The 19651-nt window shown below is 40.9% G+C and overlaps 1 protein-coding gene across 1 annotated transcript in view; it reads left to right on the forward strand.

Annotated features, from left to right (window-relative positions):
• LOC134575595 (pendrin-like) overlaps positions 1 to 19651 on the forward strand; it is a 260212-nt gene that overhangs the window by 225287 nt on the left and 15274 nt on the right. Inside the window, exons 16-17 of the mRNA XM_063434915.1 lie at positions 2475 to 2570; positions 15490 to 15729. Coding sequence (XP_063290985.1) covers positions 2475 to 2570; positions 15490 to 15729 — 336 coding nt within the window. The remainder of the gene's footprint in view (positions 1 to 2474; positions 2571 to 15489; positions 15730 to 19651) is intronic.

The raw sequence follows: 19651 nt of genomic DNA on the forward strand, positions 1-19651 counted from the left end.
CAACAATACTTCCTCCAGCGGTAACAAAGAAACTCAACTTTGCTGGGATCTACCGCCTACCCAGGTCGGCCAAATCTTCCACACCTCCAGCTGGAGATGTCATCATCCATTGCTCCCTACCCCAAGACAAGTGACACAGCAAGGCCGCAACAAAGACCTAATGAAAGTCACGCTACAGTGAACACTCAGCAACCTCACAAGCCACCTACATACAGCAGGGGTGACCTACAGATGGGGTAACTAACGTTTCCTCCTCTTCACTCATAATGGGACTACTCACAAAATCACAGCAGGAATATGACCACAACCATCCCGACATGGGATCCGACAACCATCGAGCCATTCATCCCAAGTCTTCTATCCCAGCCTGATCAAAGGCCATACAGACTCTGCAGTAATTCCTTTTTGATGTTTTTTCCTAGTTTACAAACCCACTGTAACCAGCTCACAAGTGGACAATTTGGTTCTCCTAATGCTATATAATGCTATACCATGTAACTGACCAGGACCACCCAGACCCCCACCGCCCACAATGAGTTTGCTGCTGGTGGCGCTGGCCCACTCGCGCAACAACACAAGGCGCACAGCCAAACAGTGTGCAACCCCCCCCCCCCACCGACAGCCCCTTGGTTAGGGTTACTACCCCTCCAGAGTAGTCTACACAACCCACGGATATAGTACACCTCCTCCTGGATGAAAAGCCTCCACATAACCTACTCTCATACTTCTCTAATAGCAACCAAACTTTCACTCTCCTGATCCATGAGTGGCAATTCGCTAATCTACTCTGCAGATGACAGCTAATGTCTACGCCTATAACTGATATCAAACATTAGTATCCACTATGGATCACACAACTACTACCAAATCTCACCCTAGGTAACGGTCTCCAGGCTTCACTTAATGTACCAAAACTTACGACTGCCTCCCAAAACCGCCTAGAGCGTGTGTATATAAAATTTCTAAATATAAAAGTTGATAAGTTTTGTAACACAATATTTTGCAACACGATAATTTAATACTGTGACACGCTGTAATTTACACTAAAGTGTATGATAAACATGTTTTCTGCTCATGACACATCAAAATAAAGAATTGAAAACAAATACAAGAAAAAAAATTCTTATTCACCACAAGGAATAGCCTCTAGCAACACAAACATTCAACTTAAAGGGAAACTATAGTGCCGGCGTAAGTCGACGGGGGGACATAATGCTGATGCACGGCATATGCCCCTCTCACATTAGGACTTACCACATACAGTGCTTTCCTATGGGGTTTTGGGTGGCCCATGAGGACGTCTAGCATCAGTTGGTGACCAAAAGTCATCTAACGACCCGGAAGTCACTCTAGTGGCTGTCTAGTAGACAACCACTAGATGTGGAGTTTATCTTGGCAGTTAATCATTGCAGTTTATTAAAAACTGCAATAATTACCACTGGAGGGTTAAGGGACCTCGGGCACTGCACCCAGACCACTACAATGAGCTAAAATGGTCTGGGTGTCTATAGTGTCCCTTCAAGACAAGGCAACACAACCAATAGGTTTAAATATGTATCTGCCTAATCCTCTCAAAGCTGGAACAAGCGCTGTTCGTGAAAGGTCTATTCCCCCCAGTAACTAAACTACACATAGTTCTGCGAGTATATCTGAATTTTATTCCACAAGTTTGGTCTTTTATACACTGAACCCAGCATGGGGTCTCCATTTCACACACAGGTAAGCCCACCCAGGCGCCTCTGTGTCTGGGAGATGGTTCAGCCAGATAGCGGTTAAACTGATTATCTCCCGGACACAGAAGGTGCAACATGCAAATTACCCCAAAACACAATAAAACAAGCAAGAACCCCAACATGTAATATATCACCCGACAGCTCTGATCTGAGGGCCCAAGATCTTAAAATAGCACCCAGATCCATGGTGTGTAGCCAAACTGTAAATTTTTGACCAGCTGCTACCAAAGTTCGATCCAAAAACAGTTCCAGAAGAAATATCAATTGGTCAATTGCCAGGAGCTCCTGCAGGCACACAAAAGGGGGCTCCTCCTGGCTCTCGGGGAGTGATTGATCACATCAGTCTATAGTACCGTCTCTCCAAATAGCGCTCTCCCGGCAGGTCGGGAAGAGGGGTAAAAGTGACTGGAGACTGGAGGGCAAAGTGTCCAAAAATAGTTCCAGGCGATTGGCAGCCAAGTGCTACTGGGGACCATTCGGCTGGTTTGTGGCAGAATGACTGCAAGGTTAGATGGGAACATACAGAGTCAGGGTGATTATAGTTCATACGGCGAAGAAGTAGTAAAATAGGACCATGTCCACCACATAAAAATTATCTAGCTTAATAATTTCACAACAATATAAATAGAGATTGACTTCAAAAACAGAGATACTGTCAGATAGTTTACATTACATTTTGCTTCTTTGTTTTTAATGAGTATAATAAAACTCTAATTGTTCCTTACTTTTTTCTCTCTCTAGATTGGATTTGATCCAGTAAGAGTTTTTAATAAAAGATCTAAAGCTCTGAGGAAGATAAATAATCTTATCAAGAAGGGACAGTTGAGTACTACAAGGGTAATTAATTTTTTGATCTTACCTTAAAAAGTGTTTGTAACCTACATTCTATTGCAATATTTAATTATTTATTATCTTTAATTATTCAGATTATTTGTGTTATAGTTATTTTATTATAAATCATGAACTAACTTCTTATATATTTAAAAAGCTGTAAATGAACTCTGGAGGTTACCTAATGCACATTTGATCATTATGTTTTTACATTGTTGCATATTATATAAAAAAAAACTATAAATAAAGTAGTGTTAAAAACAGAGAAAAGTGGTTAGTGCTGATAAAAATCACCAAGTGTAGTGTCACTGATTACACTCAAAAGGAATAATAGTACAGAGTAAAGTGATTAGTGCACACAAAGGTAAATTAATTTACCTAAAAGCGTATAATAAATTATTTTGTTGTACAGGAGTTTGTTATTCCTATATTAAATGGATAGAAAATAGATACACATAGTGTAATCTGTATTAAAGCATATATTGTGGTAAAGAGTAGTCATCAAACTCACAATTTTTAGAGCCTATTAAAAGTTGGCTCTGGAATTATGGTGCATTTCATCTCACTTGGGAGATTACAGGTAGAGATACAGCAGTCACGCCCACAGGAACTCAGGAAATCAGTGAAATTTTGAAGCAGAGATTCCAGGATCCAAGGTGGAGTGTAAAAGTAAGTATTTATTTAAACTTTAGTAAAAGTATATAAAACAAATAAAAGCACAACGTGTTTCAACCTTTCAAAGGTCTTCCTCGGGTGCAGAAATGTCATAAACTGAACATACATCGTTTTTATATATGGCATACTTAATTGAAAAGAATATCACTTGTGTTGCATTAAAATACAAAATCCCTCCCATTTCCTAATATGGTCTAGACCGAAGAAGGTTCGCCATCGCCAATATGACGCCACCTCCAGTTCAGTACATACCCCTATACCCTCCCAAACATGTCCGATGTGTGTGTATTTTCTTTCGTTGCGTCACTTCCGGTGGCGTACTGCTGGTTTCGGGGTCCATGTCACTTCTGGTTGCACGGTCATGACGCGAGATTCAATGTTTCTTAGCAGAGTCCAGGTAGAGTGGTATCAAGCGTCCATAGTTCATTGTGGAAAAGGGCACTTATGCCCTCAGTTTCAGTAAAGTGCTTATGCATATATTGGGATATAAATGACATAAAAACATGAATTAATATAAGCTAATAAAATCAATTAAAATATATCATCAATTCTATAAACCTTTATCTCCAGTATTTGGATAAGAGAATAAGTTAATAAAGGGTGAGAAGAAGCTAGATAAAAAAAATGTAAATAAATAACAAAGGTGCAAAAAGGGGAGAAGTAAAACATGATATGGGAGACTTATAGGATACAGTTAATTTCTAAATCTATGTTTAACCCTAAGCGGGTCAGAGTTCTCATTTCAAAGATCCATTTTGACTCTTGTATACGGAGTCTTTTTGCTAAGTCTCCTCCTCTCCAATGATTGCTCACTTTTTCTATTGCACAAAATTCCAATGTTCTGGGATCTGATTGAAGTTTCTCTAAAAAGTGTTTAGATACACTATGATTTAAAAAACCTTTTTTAATATTTCTGATATGTTCGCTCATCCTAATTTTAACAGATCTAGATGTTTTACCAATGTACTGATATCCACATGTACATTTTAACAAATAAATAAAGTTTTTAGTATGACATGTGATTAATGATTTTATCCTATATTTTTTATCAGTTACAGAGTAGCTAAATTCTACTACATTTTTATTAGTTATATTTGAATTTGTACATGCATTTCAGAAACCACAATAAAAAAAAAAAACCTTTTTGTGTTTGTGTCCATTTGGTTAAAAAGTTAGTCTTATTTGGGACTTTCTTATATGTCAATCTTTCTTTTATTAAGGCATGTGCAATAGGGTACAGAACAAAAAGAGGGGAAATGCAATAGTGGTATACAGAATAGGGTCAATACAGCGCTAAGTACATTTCCTGCTAAACAATGCCTAATTTTTTATTTTTTTTGTGTTGGTTAACGAGTATTCTCACAATTTAGGAATAACAGATCCAGCTTAACGTAAGGGGTACAAATTAAAGTAAAGATGTCAAGGTGAGGAACAATATAAATGATATACACGGCTTAATAGCGCAGATTCTTGGCAGTAACAGGCTAATAAGTGGTCTAGTAAAACATGGGTAAAATCACGCTGGGAATTTGCGCCAGGCTTACTAACAGGATGATCTTAAGGGTCATCCTGAGGAGAATTATTCAAGCCCAAGAGTGTTACAGAATAAGAGACAGCAGGGTGGCATGCATAGTGGTAACATGAGCGGCAAAACCATAAGCACTCATTATATCGTAAATAGCACAGTCAGGCTGATTTGTCTGGTGTAAAAAGACAGGTAAAACATCATACGGTGTGAGTTTCTTGCAGATTATAGTTATAAAAGAGGCTAATAGGCTAATCCAGCTTGTCTACAGCAGCATTGTCTGAGCAGAGACATGACAGTATGCGATTAGCTGAGAATTTACTCTCTGAGCTGCCACTAAGTTAGAGCTGTACATACTGGGTAGCAGGATACAGTGTAAAACTAAAATGATGTGGTGCAGTTCAGTTATAGACATGTAGTAATAAACATAATAACCGTAGCCTAACCTTATTGTTGTGCAATTGGTTCGGGTAAACCTTTAGTGCGTCTCGTTAGTACCACTGCACATAATATCACACTTAAAAACGAACAAAGCTCACCGCTCTTTGCCAGGTTATATGGCCACAATGTTTGCTAAGACAGAGCTAGATTACGTACTGTATCATGCAAATGTGTGTTAGTAGATGCTTAAAAGTCTATAGTTCGGTTGGTCAAATTGCAGTTTCAGCGTCACGGGCTGGATTGTTAGATGGGGGCCGCAACCTGCAGGTTCCTTATTTGGGACTTTCTTATCTAGAAAACATTTTGTTTAAAATTCCTAGTCCCCTAGAAATACATTTTGGCTTGTCTCCAATGAATTATTTTATTTAATTCTCCTGTTTTAAAATATGCCAGTTCTTTTTTTATAATGTGCTTGACTTTTCCCACATCACTCGAATAATTAAAGATGAGCGGTATTTGATCTTCAAAAGTCTCGCCATTTTTGTTCCTATATTTCAAAAGTGGTGGTCTATTTATAAAGGCAATTTCATCAATTTGTTTGTCTAAAACCTTTTCATCATATCCCTTCTCTATAAATTGTTTTTTTTTTTTTTAAAGTGCATGATTGTGAAAAGAAGTCAGGGAGGTTCAAACAATTCCTCTGCATTCTTAAATATTGACCCTTAGGGATGTTGGTTAGCCAAGGTTGGTGGTGACAGCTTTTAACCTCAATGTAACTATTAACGTCAACCTGTTTGAAGCTGTGAGTCATTATCTGTGTCAAGGTTTCTTTGCTGTTTTAAACAGCAACCCTTCCTTTTTCAGTGTCTGAGTTTTCAGCTGTGATTAACGATCAGCTCCTTCAGTATGTTGCCACGGTTACTCACCTGAGAATAGTAATCAACCCTGTTGCTAATCAGTGCAGCCTATTTAAGCAGCGAATCCCAGTACCTCCTTGCCCTTGCGTGGTTTCCTGTTCCCCAGAAGTCTCCTTGTTCTGGTGTTTCCTGTTTGTTCCTGGTTCCTGACTCTGGCCTTGTTCCTGACTCCGCTGCTCTCCGTTCTCCTGATCCTGGCTTGTCTGACTACCCGCTCTGGTGACTGATCCCTGCTTGCCTCCTGGACTTTGCTTTTGGTTATTTCTTTGTTATTTATTAATCAAGGTGTTTTTGCATCTAGTTCTGTCTCTGTCTGGTTTCTGGTCCCTAACAATCTGATTGTTTGAAATATAAATATTTAAATCTAAAAAATCTATATTTACATTGCTAATATTTTTAGTTACAACAATGTCCCAAACATTGGCATTAAGAGTAATAAAAAAAAAGTATTAAATATAACATCAGCCCCTTTCCAAATCATAAAAATATTATCTATGTATCTTTTGTAGAGGAAAAGGTTCACACCAAAAGCTTGTTCCTGGAAAATAAAATGTTTTTCCCAGTATGCCATATAAAAAGTTGGCATAGCTTGGTGCGAACCTGGTCCTCATTGCTGTTTCTTTCATTTGCATACAGAAATTATCCTCACACCAAAAATAATTATTTTCAAGGATCATATGAATACCCTGTAAGATAAGATCTTTTTGGATATCTTTATACAAATTGGATTGGTCTAAAAAGCATTTAATAGCCTCACACCCTTTGTTGTGTTCTATGATGGTGTATAGGCTTGTTACATGACATGTAAGGAATAAAAAAATCTTCTTTCCATTTAAAATCCTTTAAAATATTCAATAAGCTCCTTGTATCCTGGAGATATGATTCGCTTTATTTGACTATTGGTTGGAGATGAAAGTCAATATATTGGGATAAGGGTGATAAAATAGAGCTGATCCCTGATATTATTGGGCGACCAGGGGGATTTATTGGATTCTTGTGTATTTTTGGTAATATATAAATTACTGGTATTATAGATGTTGTTGCAATAGAAAGGACATTTCTCCATCATTAATATCATCCTCTATTCCTTTCTTGAGGAATGTTGTATACAATTCTTTAATCTCATTTGTTGGATCTTTTCTCAAAAGTTTATAGGTGCTTGTATCTCCTAACTGTCGTCCTATTTCCTCTAAATATTTAACTTTGTCTAAAATAACTACTTCCCCTCCTTTACCTGCTGGTTTAACTACTATTGTTGGGTCTTTTTGCATTTCCTCTATTGCTTATTTCTCTTGAAGGGTTAAATTTTGGCAATATTTGGAAAGAGGTTTTATTTTGTAAATTTCTTCAAGACATGCTTGCTCAAAAACTATCATAAATTTTAGAAACAGTGGATACAATTTAGATTTACTTTTTAAGCTTGAATGTACAATCCCAGAATTCTCTTCATTATTAGTTATCTTTTTACTTAACGGTGCTTCTGTCTCTTTCTGTCAGGGTACCTGTGGTCTCTACCTCCGAAAGAGGTAGAGACTTAGCAGTTCCTTCATCCGGACGGTCTGATGGCTTCCTTCCTCGCGGTCTATCCGGTCGTGCAAAGCCGGCCGCGAGGGAGTGACTGCCTTTTACAGCTTCACGTCCGGAAGTCGTCAGGAGACTACCGGAACGACCTGTCAGTCAAATGCTGCAGGACCAATCAGGACGCCTCAGAGGCGTGGTTACTTTTCGGAACAGGGTATTTAACGGAGCTTCTCTCGTCAGCTCATTGCCCTGTCGTGGTTCTAGCTTGTTCTAGTCACTCAGTGCTTGTGTTCTGCTTATTCCCTTTGGTTTTGACCCGGCTTGCTTATTCTACTCTGCTTACCTCTGTATCCTTGATTCGGCTTGTCTCTCGCTCTCCTGCCTTCTGTTACCCTCGACCTCGGCTTGTCTTTGACTATTCTCTCAGTACTACTTACGTTAGTCCGGCCATTCTAAGGTCCGGTATACGTATCTGGCTACTGTTTGTACGCTGCGTGTTGGATCCCTGTCCCGATCCTGACATTACGACAGGGCCAATGGATCCTGCAAGTACAAACAGTCAGCTTGCTTCCCCTGATCCTAGGTTTGAAGCCATGGATCACAGAATGGATCAGATGGCACTTGCGCTACAGGCATTATTATCTCGTGCCAATAACCCACCAGAGGAGATACGTAATACCCCTATTTCTCCTGTCAGTTCTGGTTTAGAGGTAGCCACAGTGGGTGCTTCTTCTCGCATTACCCCCCCAGTACGCTATGGTGGGGTGCCTGAGAAGTGTCGTGGTTTTTTAAACCAAATTAGTATCCATTTGGAATTGCAACCTCGCTCTTATCCTACAGATAGGGCAAAGGTAGGATTTATTATCACCCTACTTATTGAGAAGGCTCTGAGATGGGCCAATCCACTATGGGAGAATGATAACCCATTAGTATATAACTATAACGCATTTGTAGCTGCTTTTAGAAGAACATTTGACCCTCCAGGTAGAAAGGTTAATGCAGCCAGATTACTGTTGCGCCTGAGACAGGAGAACCGAACACTTGTGGATTATGCACTAGAGTTCAGGTCTCTGGCGTCAGAAGTCAAGTGGAACGAGCCGGCGTATATGGATGTATTTTTGAATGGTCTATCTGATGTAATCCTTGATGAGGTTGCTACTAGGGAACTCCCTGAGAATTTAGAAGATTTAATTTCGTTCATCTCTCGTATAGATGAACGTTTAAGAGAGAGACAGAACACTCGAGAGAGGAATCGGAGACCTTCTTTTAGGTTAGCTCCCTCTTTTCCAAGTCCTGACTCCACGGTATCTTTGCTTCCTGAACCTATGCAGATAGGGTACACCCGTTTCTCCCTTAGCTAATATTAACATACCGGAGAATTCTACTCAGTCCACAGAAAGACAAATACCAGACCTTTACCTAGACTTAAGGGCAGTATTTGACAAGAAGAATGCCGATTCTTTGCCGCCACACAGGTCATTTGATTGTAAGATTAAGCTTTTACCAGGGACGATGCCTCCGAGGGGCCATGTATATCCTTTGTCTGTTCAAGAAAACTCGGTTCTGGAGGAGTATATTCGGGAGAATTTAGAAAAAGGATTCATTAGGAGGTCTTCTTCTCCGGCCGGGGCTGGGTTCTTTTTTATTAAGAAAAAGGATGGTACGCTGAGACCTTGTATCGATTACCGAGGCTTGAATAAAATAACTGTCAGAAATGCCTATCCTATCCCACTGATTACTGAATTATTTGATCGTCTTAAGGGCTCCAAGATCTTCACCAAGTTAGATCTTAGAGGGGCATACAATTTGGTGAGAATCCAGCATGGTCACGAGTGGATGACGGCATTCAATACCCGGTATGGCCACTACGAATACACGGTTATGCCATTTGGACTTTGCAATGCTCCTGCAGCATTTCAAGATTTGATTAATGAGGTACTTAGGGAGTTTCAACATGATTGTGTTATTGTTTACCTGGACGACATACTAATACACTCTAAGGAGATTGAGACTCACCATAAACAGGTCAGAAAGGTATTACACAAACTTCTGCAACATGGTCTATACTGCAAATTGGAGAAATTCAGTTTTGATCAGTCTCAGACAGACTTTCTTGGGTACGTGATTTCTGGGGAAGGTTTTAAAATGGACCCTGGAAAACTCCAATCTATTTTAGACTGGCCTTTGCCCATAGGACTCAAGGCTATCCAGAGGTTTATTGGTTTTTCCAACTACTATAGGCGCTTCATTAAGGGATACTCCTCTATCATTTCGCCTATTACCAATATGACCAAACAAGGGGCTGATACTAAGGTCTGGTCTAAGGAGGCTCTTGTTGCTTTCAAAACTCTCAAGGAACTTTTTGCCTCGGCTCCCATTCTAGTTCATCCTGATACGACTCTGCCTTTCTTGCTCGAGGTCGATGCCTCTGAGACAGGAGTTGGGGCTGTTCTATCTCAAAGGTTAGGGGTGGATAAACCGTTACACCCTTGGGGTTTCTTCTCTAAGAAATTATCTGGGTCTGAGAGCAGATATGACATCGGGGAGAGGGAACTGTTAGCGGTCATTAAGGCTTTAAAGGAGTGGAGACATTTACTCGAAGGGACATTACACCCTGTTACTATATTAACGGATCATAAGAACTTGTCTTATATTGGGGAGGCTAAGCGCTTATCCGCCAGACAGGCTCGCTGGTCCTTGTTCCTCACTCACTTTAATTATGTACTTACTTATAGACCTGGTTCTAAGAGCTCTAAAGCCGATGCTTTGTCTCGTCAATATGAACCATCCACTATAACTGAACCAGTCCTGTCCTCCATAGTTCCCAAGGGAAATATCATCGCAAACACGAATCTTAGGATTCACTCTCCATTGCTTTCCGAGATCATGAAATCTCAGCATTTGGCACCCAAACAGACTCCTGGGGATCGACACTTCGTTCCTACCACTCTCCAACTGGAGGTGCTACGCTGTCTCCATAACAGCAAAGTGGCGGGGCATCCGGGCATCCGCAAAACATATGCTCTGGTCTCTAAAGATTTTTGGTGGCCTGACTTACATAAGGATATTAAAGAATTCATAGGGGCATGTGAGGTTTGTACCAAGACTAAGCAACCTCATTCGCTTCCATGCGGATTTCTGCATCCTTTAGAGGTCCCTGAAAAGCCATGGTCCTGTTTGGCCATGGACTTCATTGTTGATTTGCCTATCTCTAAAAAGCAGACTGTTATCCTCACTGTGGTGGACAGATTTACTAAGATGGCTCACTTCATTCCCTTACCTAAACTCCCATCTTCGCCTGAATTAGCAGAGATATTCGCTAGGGAGATTTTCCGTTTGCATGGGATACCTTCCCAAATTGTCTCTGACAGAGGCTCTCAATTTGTTTCCCGTTTTTGGAAATCTTTCTGCTCCCAACTAGGCATCAAATTGAATTTCTCTTCTGCCTATCATCCTCAGTCCAATGGAGCTGCTGAACGTACTAACCAAAAAGTTGAACAATATTTACGTTGTTTCGTTTCTGAACACCAGGACGATTGGGTCGGTTTGATTCCTTGGGCGGAGTTTGCACATAACAATCTCATTTGTGATTCTACGCAGTCTAGCCCTTTTTTCTTGAATTATGGCTTCCATCCTTCCATCCTTCCTTCGGAGTCTTCTTCTCAAGGGGTACCGTCGGTGGATATTCATGTTGCCAATTTAAGGAAGTTGTGGGATCAGACTCGACAAATCCTTCTGCACAATTCTATGCTGGTTAAAAAACACGCTGACAAACGTAGAAGGGCAGCACCGGTGTTTGTTCCAGGCGATAGAGTTTGGTTAAGTACTAGAAACATTCGGTTAAAGGTGCCGTCCATGAAGTTTGCTCCTCGATATATTGGACCTTACAGGGTACTGTCTCAAATTAACCCAGTTGCGTATCGTTTAGCGTTGCCTAATGCTTTGCGCATTCCGAATTCATTTCATGTTTCCTTGCTAAAACCACTAATATGTAACAGGTTCTCCTCCGCAATCGCCCCTCCTCGCTCTGTGCAAGTGGAGGGTCAGGAGGAGTATGAGGTCAATTCCATCGTTGACTCTCGAGTCTCCCGAGGGAGACTGCAGTATCTGGTCGATTGGAAGGGTTATGGTCCTGAGGAGAGAAGTTGGGTACCTCAGGAGGAGGTGCATGCTCCCCGTCTCCGCAGGGCGTTCCACTCTCGCTTCCCTTCGCCCTGGTGTCTTCCGCCCGGTGGGCGTATCTGAGAGGGGGGGTACTGTCAGGGTACCTGTGGTCTCTACCTCCGAAAGAGGTAGAGACTTAGCAGTTCCTTCATCTGGACGGTCTGATGGCTTCCTTCCTCGCGGTCTATCCGGTTGTGCAAAGCCGGCCGCGAGGGAGTGACTGCCTTTTACAGCTTCACGTCCGGAAGTCGTCAGGAGACTACCGGAACGACCTGTCAGTCAAATGCTGCAGGACCAATCAGGACGCCTCAGAGGCGTGGTTACTTTTCGGAACAGGGTATTTAACGGAGCTTCTCTCGTCAGCTCATTGCCCTGTCGTGGTTCTAGCTTGTTCTAGTCACTCAGTGCTTGTGTTCTGCTTATTCCCTTTGGTTTTGACCCGGCTTGCTTATTCTACTCTGCTTACCTCTGTATCCTTGATTCGGCTTGTCTCTCGCTCTCCTGCCTTCTGTTACCCTCGACCTCGGCTTGTCTTTGACTATTCTCCCAGTACTACTTACGTTAGTCCGGCCATTCTAAGGTCCGGTATACGTATCTGGCTACTGTTTGTACGCTGCGTGTTGGATCCCTGTCCCGATCCTGACACTTTCCTCTTAAAAAAAAAAAAAAATGTTATAAATAATTTTCTAGTATACCTATTAATATCAAGGAAAGTCTTGAATTTATTGACAGAGCAGCTTGGTGCGAACTTGAAACCTTTGATAAGTACTTGTAACGGACCGTTAAGCATAAAAGGGGTTAAAAACCGTTTAGGTGATATTCCCCTACCAAATACACAGGCAGCTACTGCAAGCACCAATCTCCCGAACAGGAAACACACAAATTCTCCAACTCCCGAACTGGAAACACACAAATTCTCCAACTCCTGAACTGGAACCATACGAATGCTGTAAACAGCCGAACAGGAAAAACCATACGAACAGTTTACACTCCTGGCAGTCGAACTGTGACAGCATACATCAAATCCCCCCAAGAACTAGATGACACTTAATTTTGAGGGTCAAGCAGAACTGATTTACTGGGGTTACCTGCCTGGCTTTTATGCAGGTTTTCCACCTGGTGGACACTCCCCTAGGGGACCATATGGAAAACTGGGATACATAGTGGATATTGACCAATCACAAGCTTACACATTTAAATACTCCCACAATGCATTATAATCCCTCCTCTCTGCCCTGGAGATAATTGGGAAGTAATCTAATTATCTCCAAGGACAGAGGTAACTCCATTAGCCACATGTTAGTAAAAAGACATAAAATTACACAGTGTAACAATTCCTACATAAAACATATACATTCAACATATCCCCAGATAGCTTAGATATGAGCGCACATTATTACCGAATGGTGCTCAGATAACATACATACAGTTCAATCGCCATGGAGCCAAAGTCTTTCACATAGTCTTTCGTTACACAAATGGGCTCCATGGCATAGCTATCTGGGGTAACACTGCTTACATAGGGAAAGTACCGAATGGATGGCGTTCGTATGAATTGCAGGAGAAGGGAGGTCAACGGCTCAGCGGTGTTCATGCAAATAAGTGTCTGTTTTGAATTCCATAGATTTGGAGCTGAACACTGCTGGCCGTTCGGGAGTTTAAGATGGCCGCTGCCACGTGGTCAGTTATACGAACAGCGGCCACCCAGCGTTCACCAATTAAGCTGCGGTTAACTGCAGCCTCTGGTAAATCACTGGCACACTCCTTGCCCAGGTGGTCCTCCCATTCGTGCGTTGGTTCGGTAGATTCAATATACCGAATGCCCAGGCAGAAAGGCACGAACAAGCCTTTCTAAAGGGAAAAAGAACAGCGTTTAACATGGGGCCATAGTCCAGAGGGAGCAGGCAAGCAACTAGGCTTCTCCAGTGCCCAGTGGCGAGGTTGGTTCCGCCACAGTACTTTAGATTGTGTATCTGATAGAATTTTTTTTAGATGAATTGAATACTTTTATATTGCTGGTCTTTTTCTTCTTATTTCTGAAAATATTTCTCCCTCCTCTTTTTCTTCTTCTACAGCCCTGTACCTTTTTCTTGTGTTATCTCTTCGATGGGTTTCCCACCTCGGTCTTTGTTCTAAAAAAGGCACCTTCTCATTCCTATTCTCTTTTAGCTGTTCAAATCGATTTTTTTTTAGCGGAATTTGGAAGTGTTGTTTGTTTTGAGGTAATGTCCTTTTATAGGGGCTTTTTTCCAAGAGCCCCCACCTTTAGCTTTCTCACTATAGGTGGGGCGATATTTTGGTGTTTCTGGGCTCTGTATAGTCTGGTATTCACTTGGTGATTATATCTATATGGTTTATTTCTCTCATTATCTTTGTTCCAGGACCATATTAGGAAATGGGGTGGATTTTGTATTGTAATGCAACACAAGTGATATTCTTTTCCAATTAAGTATGCCATAGTTTATGACATTCCTGCACCTGAGGAAGACCTTGAATAGGTTGAAACGCGTTGTGCTTTTATATGTTTTATATACTTTTACTAAAGTTTAAATAAATACTTACTTTTACACTCCACCTTGGATCCTGGAATCTCTGCTTCAAAATTTCACTGATTTCCTGAGGAGTTCCTGTGGGCGTGACTGCTGTATCTCTACCTGTAATCTCCCAAGTGAGATGAAATGCACCATAAGTCCAGAGACAACTTTTAATAGGTTCTAAAAATTGTGAGTTTGATGACGGCTACTCTTTACCACAATATATGCTTTAATACAGATTACACTATGTGTATGTATTTTATAAAACAGACTCCTGTACAACAAATTACTTTATTATACACTTTTAGGTAAATTAATTTACTGCTGTGTGCGCTAATCACTTTACTATGTAATATTATATAAAGCCTGATATATATTTTGAGTATTGTTGCCAGCCGCTTATTACTTATTTTTGTTATAAAAACACAAAATACTCTAAAAAAAAAAATTTGGTATGTGAAGATATACAGTATGTACAGACTTGTTATTAAAGGTTAAAGGGACACTATAGTCACCAGAACAACTACAGCTTATTGAATTTGTTCTGGTGAGTAGAATCATTCCCTTCAGGTTTTTTGCTGTAAACACTTTTCTTCACTGGCCACTCCTTAGATGGCTGTTAGAGATCCTTCCTGGGTCATGGCTGCCTAAAATGCATCTGAACATTCAGTTTCTCCTCCCTCTGCATGCAGACACTGAACTTTCCTCATAGAGATTCATTGATTCAATTCATCTCTATGAGGAGATGCTGTTTGGCCAGGGCTGTGTTTGAATCATGCTGGCTCTGCCCCTTATCTGCCTCTTTGTCAGTCTCAGCCAATCCTATGGGGAAGCACTGTGATTGGATCAGGCCCCCACTTCTAATGATGTTTTTCTGAGTCTGACATCATACAAATCCACAGCTTCTGGCTTGAATACAGTAAGATTTGCTATATGTATAGAGGCATGAGGGTCCCTGGGGGGCTAGATGGTGGTGTTAACACTATAAGGTCAGGAATATATGTTTTTATTCCTGACCCTATAGTGATCCTTTAAACATGAACTTGTCATTTCCATAATCAAAGGTTTGAATAAACTTTTATATGGATTTTATTTTGTATTAGCTTATTTAAAAATTGTTATAGGTAGATTTTCCACATATAAAATATTCTTGTATTTTATTTTGTTTAGAAACCTTTATTTTATGTATTGATTTGTGTCTTCTACAGAATGGTATCCTTACCACTGGAGCTGTTGATAACAAAGGTTTTGAGTCTGATGATGACCTAAATATGCCTCAGGAGGAAGAAAGACCTGGTGTTTACACCGATGAAGTGGAGATTCGAGTAGATTGGAATTCAGAGCTTCCTGTCAAAGTGTGTGTCCCCAAAGTCAATATTCATAGCGTCATTTTTGACTTTGGACAAATAACTTTTCTTGATGTGGTCGCAGTGAAATGCCTTAAACTGGTAAATATATATATATATATCTCTTCTAATTTTTTTTTTTAATTGTTTCTAAATCATATATAAAACTACCACTAATACTACCAAAATTGTTTGGTTTTTTTGAACTTCATATAGATGAAGTAAACTAAATGCATTTCTTCACTCCACAATAACTGCATGATATGTATACTCACACAAAGTAGATTTATCAGAAATCTGCACACCATATTGAAATAGTAGCTTTTGTTAATCCATATGTTAACATCATATTAATTATTTTCATAGTCTTTGCACTTGTATTAAGATCTTCTTGCAATTAACAACAGTAAAGAGAATACAACAATACTATTTATTTTAATCACAATTAAAACTAATAAAATGTGACCATATCTTGGTTTCATAAGTGTGCACACCTTTAATAGTTGATGTTTATAATGTTTTCAGATTTAAGTAATCAATAGCCAATTCATGGACAAAGGTAACTAAGTTGGCACTCAAAAGGTATCTCATGTGGGGTATATTGTGCCTTATTGTGCTGACATTCACAAGTTTATGCCAAAGTTTGTGGTACTTTATTTTTACATTCACATTGGAGTTTTGCTGGGCTTCATGTAAATCTGATATGTGCCACTATCATCGAAGTAACTCTTCTGAGCAAAACAAAACTTCCAGTATACCTTTGCCACTATCTTATGAAGTTACAGTGCTATAAAAAGACCTGACCATTTCATATTTTAGTTATAATTTTGATAAATGAATTTGAATGGACTGACCCTCATTTTGGTGATTTTAGCAGTTTGACAGTTCAGATTACCCCTTAAATGCATACCATTTGCCAAAGGTGTCACCATATTATATTAAAGGAACACTATAGGATCAGGAATACAATACAAACATGTGTTCCTGAGCCTATAGTGTTAAAAAACACTATTTATGTGGCTGTTCCCCGCTTGGCTTCCTTGCCACCATTAAATAGGATTAAATCTTATATTTTTCCAGTGCAATGCAGCCCATCAGCGTTGGCCCACCCCCGATCTGCCTCCTTGGCTGACATAATCAGAGTTGAGAATCTCAGCTAATCCAATGCCCAATTTCCTATGGGAAAGCATTAAATTACCTGAGATCGTCAATTCTGATGATCTCAGACATGGAGGCAGGGTTGGGGCGGAGCCAAATGCTGTGCTTGCTAATCAGCATCTCCTCATAGAGATGCATTGAATCAATTCATCTCTATGAGGAATGTATGTGCTGCACGACCCTGGAAGCACCTCTAGTGGCCGTCAGAGTAACTGCCACTTGAGCTGTTCGTAGAAAGCAGTGTAAACACTGCGTTTGCTCTGAAAAAGCCTGAAGGGACTGACTATACTCACCAGAACTAAATTAAGCTGTGGTTGTTCTGGTGACTATAGTGTCCCATTGTTTATGGGGGTTTTTTATGGAGAAAAGTGAAAAAAGGTCAATGTTGCCAACCCTGATACCAACCCAATTCGGTTGCCATCATAACCAAATGCTAACTGTAATGTTAATCCTAGCAGCATCATTAACCCTAACTTTAACCATAAATTATGACTAAACCTAAATACTAACATGAAATGACCTTAATATAAACACTAACATATCCTAATGCTAATCCTAGAGATCATGTTAGCAGAGGGATTCTATTAACCCTAACATTAAACAGTAACAATAACCAAAATCCTAAACACAAACAAACCCTAACGCTAATCTTAGAGATAGTGCTAGAGGGATTCCCTCTGAAGTCAGCAGAGGCATTCCCTTATAGACCAGAGTATTGTGCACTCACAGCATAAGAGGGATTATTTACTCTCTGCTGCTAAATCATATCATGACAATATATTACGATATGATTTAAAGCCCCACTGTTGGCACGATCACACACAATGGTCCGCACTGGATAGAATTCATTGCCAAGCACTGATCACCTTCTGCAGGCAATGATCACATAGCAGAGGGCTTGCAGGGAAACCAGATCATTGTCATCTCAGACCCTGTGCGTCTCCCTATGTTGGAGCGAATTTCTAGTGATGTCAGTAATGATATCACTGGATTGTAGATTTACACATAAATTCAGCCACTGTAATTTATAGAGCTGAGGGCTGTGTTCACTTTAAGCACTGCAAACAGCTCTTGGGTCAGCTAGGGCCACTAACTGTAAACAAAACGTGATTAAACGGTGATGTGTTCAGGGTATAATCGCTCTGCTGAAAATTAGTGAGCATGCCGTTAAACATGGAAGTGGCATGATAGGGCAATGATTGCACTGTTGGTCACTTAGAGAGTCATCATAAAGCCTGGGATACATTAACCTAAAACATTTAGTCCAAGTGGGCCTAGGATCTGGAGTAAGCGTGGTGCCCAGTCCTTAATGCTATTAAAGTGCTAGTCCTATTCCCGCCAACCAGCGTTGCCTATTCAGGGGGTGCCTGGTATACCAGGATCCCAGAGCGTTGCCCCATTGGCCCCAGTCTCTAGTTGCAGTAATTCGCCAGTCCTGGATCTCACCATGTTGTTGAACACCTGTTGCGGCAGTCCCATGAATGTATGCTGTTAAAGCTTGTTTTTGCGCTGGTTGGGTGGTGAGCTCCCGTGGGGGAAAGAGGCTTGGAGGTTTTAATCCCATCTAGGGCTGCCGCTTAGGGAGAGGAAATCACTTCGCTGGTACAATATTTTGGCGTTGTGGCTTTTGTCGGGTCGTCCACCTCCTCCTTCCCGCACTTCGTGCTGCAACAGGGAGCTGCGGGCCGCTGCTCGGTACCTTGTGTGGCTTTTGCTGGTGGAGCCCCCTCCCAGGTGTCCCTGTGGTGAGTGAGCTTTTCCCAGAAGTCTGCAAACAGGCGGTCCAGCCTTTCAGCAAGTGGGGGCTGTGAAGTGCTGGATGTGGAGTGGCACGTGGCATCCGCTATGATGGCTGTGCTGGTCTTGTGGTGCAGGTAAGACAGTGTCTGTGTTCTGAATCTGCCCTGCGGACTGTGGTTTCCGGGATGTCCCTCACCGGCGGGGAGGGGAGAGTATGCCCAGGAGACCGCTGGGTGAGTATGCTGTAGTCAACAACGGGATCAGCCACCTCCCTCGTGCCGTCTGTGCATGCCTCTTGTAGGCCTCAGGTCTGACTCCGGGGAAATGCCGCCTAATCTTTTTTCCATTTTTTATAGATAATTTTTTAATCTTTTCTGATTTTATTTAAACCTTTGTCCATGTTTTTATTTATATTTTTCTCTTTTCTGTTTTAATTTAAAAACATTTTCCCTTTTTCTTATATATATTTTTATTTCTTTGCTGTTTTTATTTAAACCTTTGTCCATTTTTTATTTATATTTTTCTCCTTGCTGTTTTTATTTAAAACTTTTTCCCTCTTTTTTATTTCTCTTGCTGTTTATATTACCTCCTTCTGGGTGCTGCTGCTGCTGAGCTAATTAGGGGGAGTGCCCCTTAATTTCCTCTTGTGTGGGATTTGTATTGCCAATATAAACCATTGACTGCCTCACAGACCTTGCTTGAAAGTAGGCTATTTCAAGTAGTCTCTTTTAAGTAGGAGTTGAAACAACAGGAGTTTAAACTATAAGCGAGTTTATCCCCTTAAGGACAGTGGGCGTGCTATGCCGTCTTTGGGGACCCAGCTCTAAACGCCTTTGGGCGGCATATCACATCGACGCCGTCCTATGCACTTACCAGATTGTCGGCGATCCCACACTGGCGATTGCGATGGGGGGGACTTACCTGGCATCCCAGGGAGTCCCTCCTGGGCCATGTGATCGCGAGGTCCTTGTGAGGACCTCACGATCACATGGACTGAATCGCCAACCATAGCAGTGCCAGCAGGAGAATTACCTGGAATGACAGGTAGTGCCCCTGCTGCCTGTAATAAATTAAAATAAATTTAAACACAGTTTAAAATAAAATAATATATACTTTGATCATATAT

The sequence above is a fragment of the Pelobates fuscus genome, chromosome 10 (genome assembly GCF_036172605.1).
Source record: "Pelobates fuscus isolate aPelFus1 chromosome 10, aPelFus1.pri, whole genome shotgun sequence".
Lineage (NCBI taxonomy): Eukaryota > Metazoa > Chordata > Amphibia > Anura > Pelobatidae > Pelobates > Pelobates fuscus.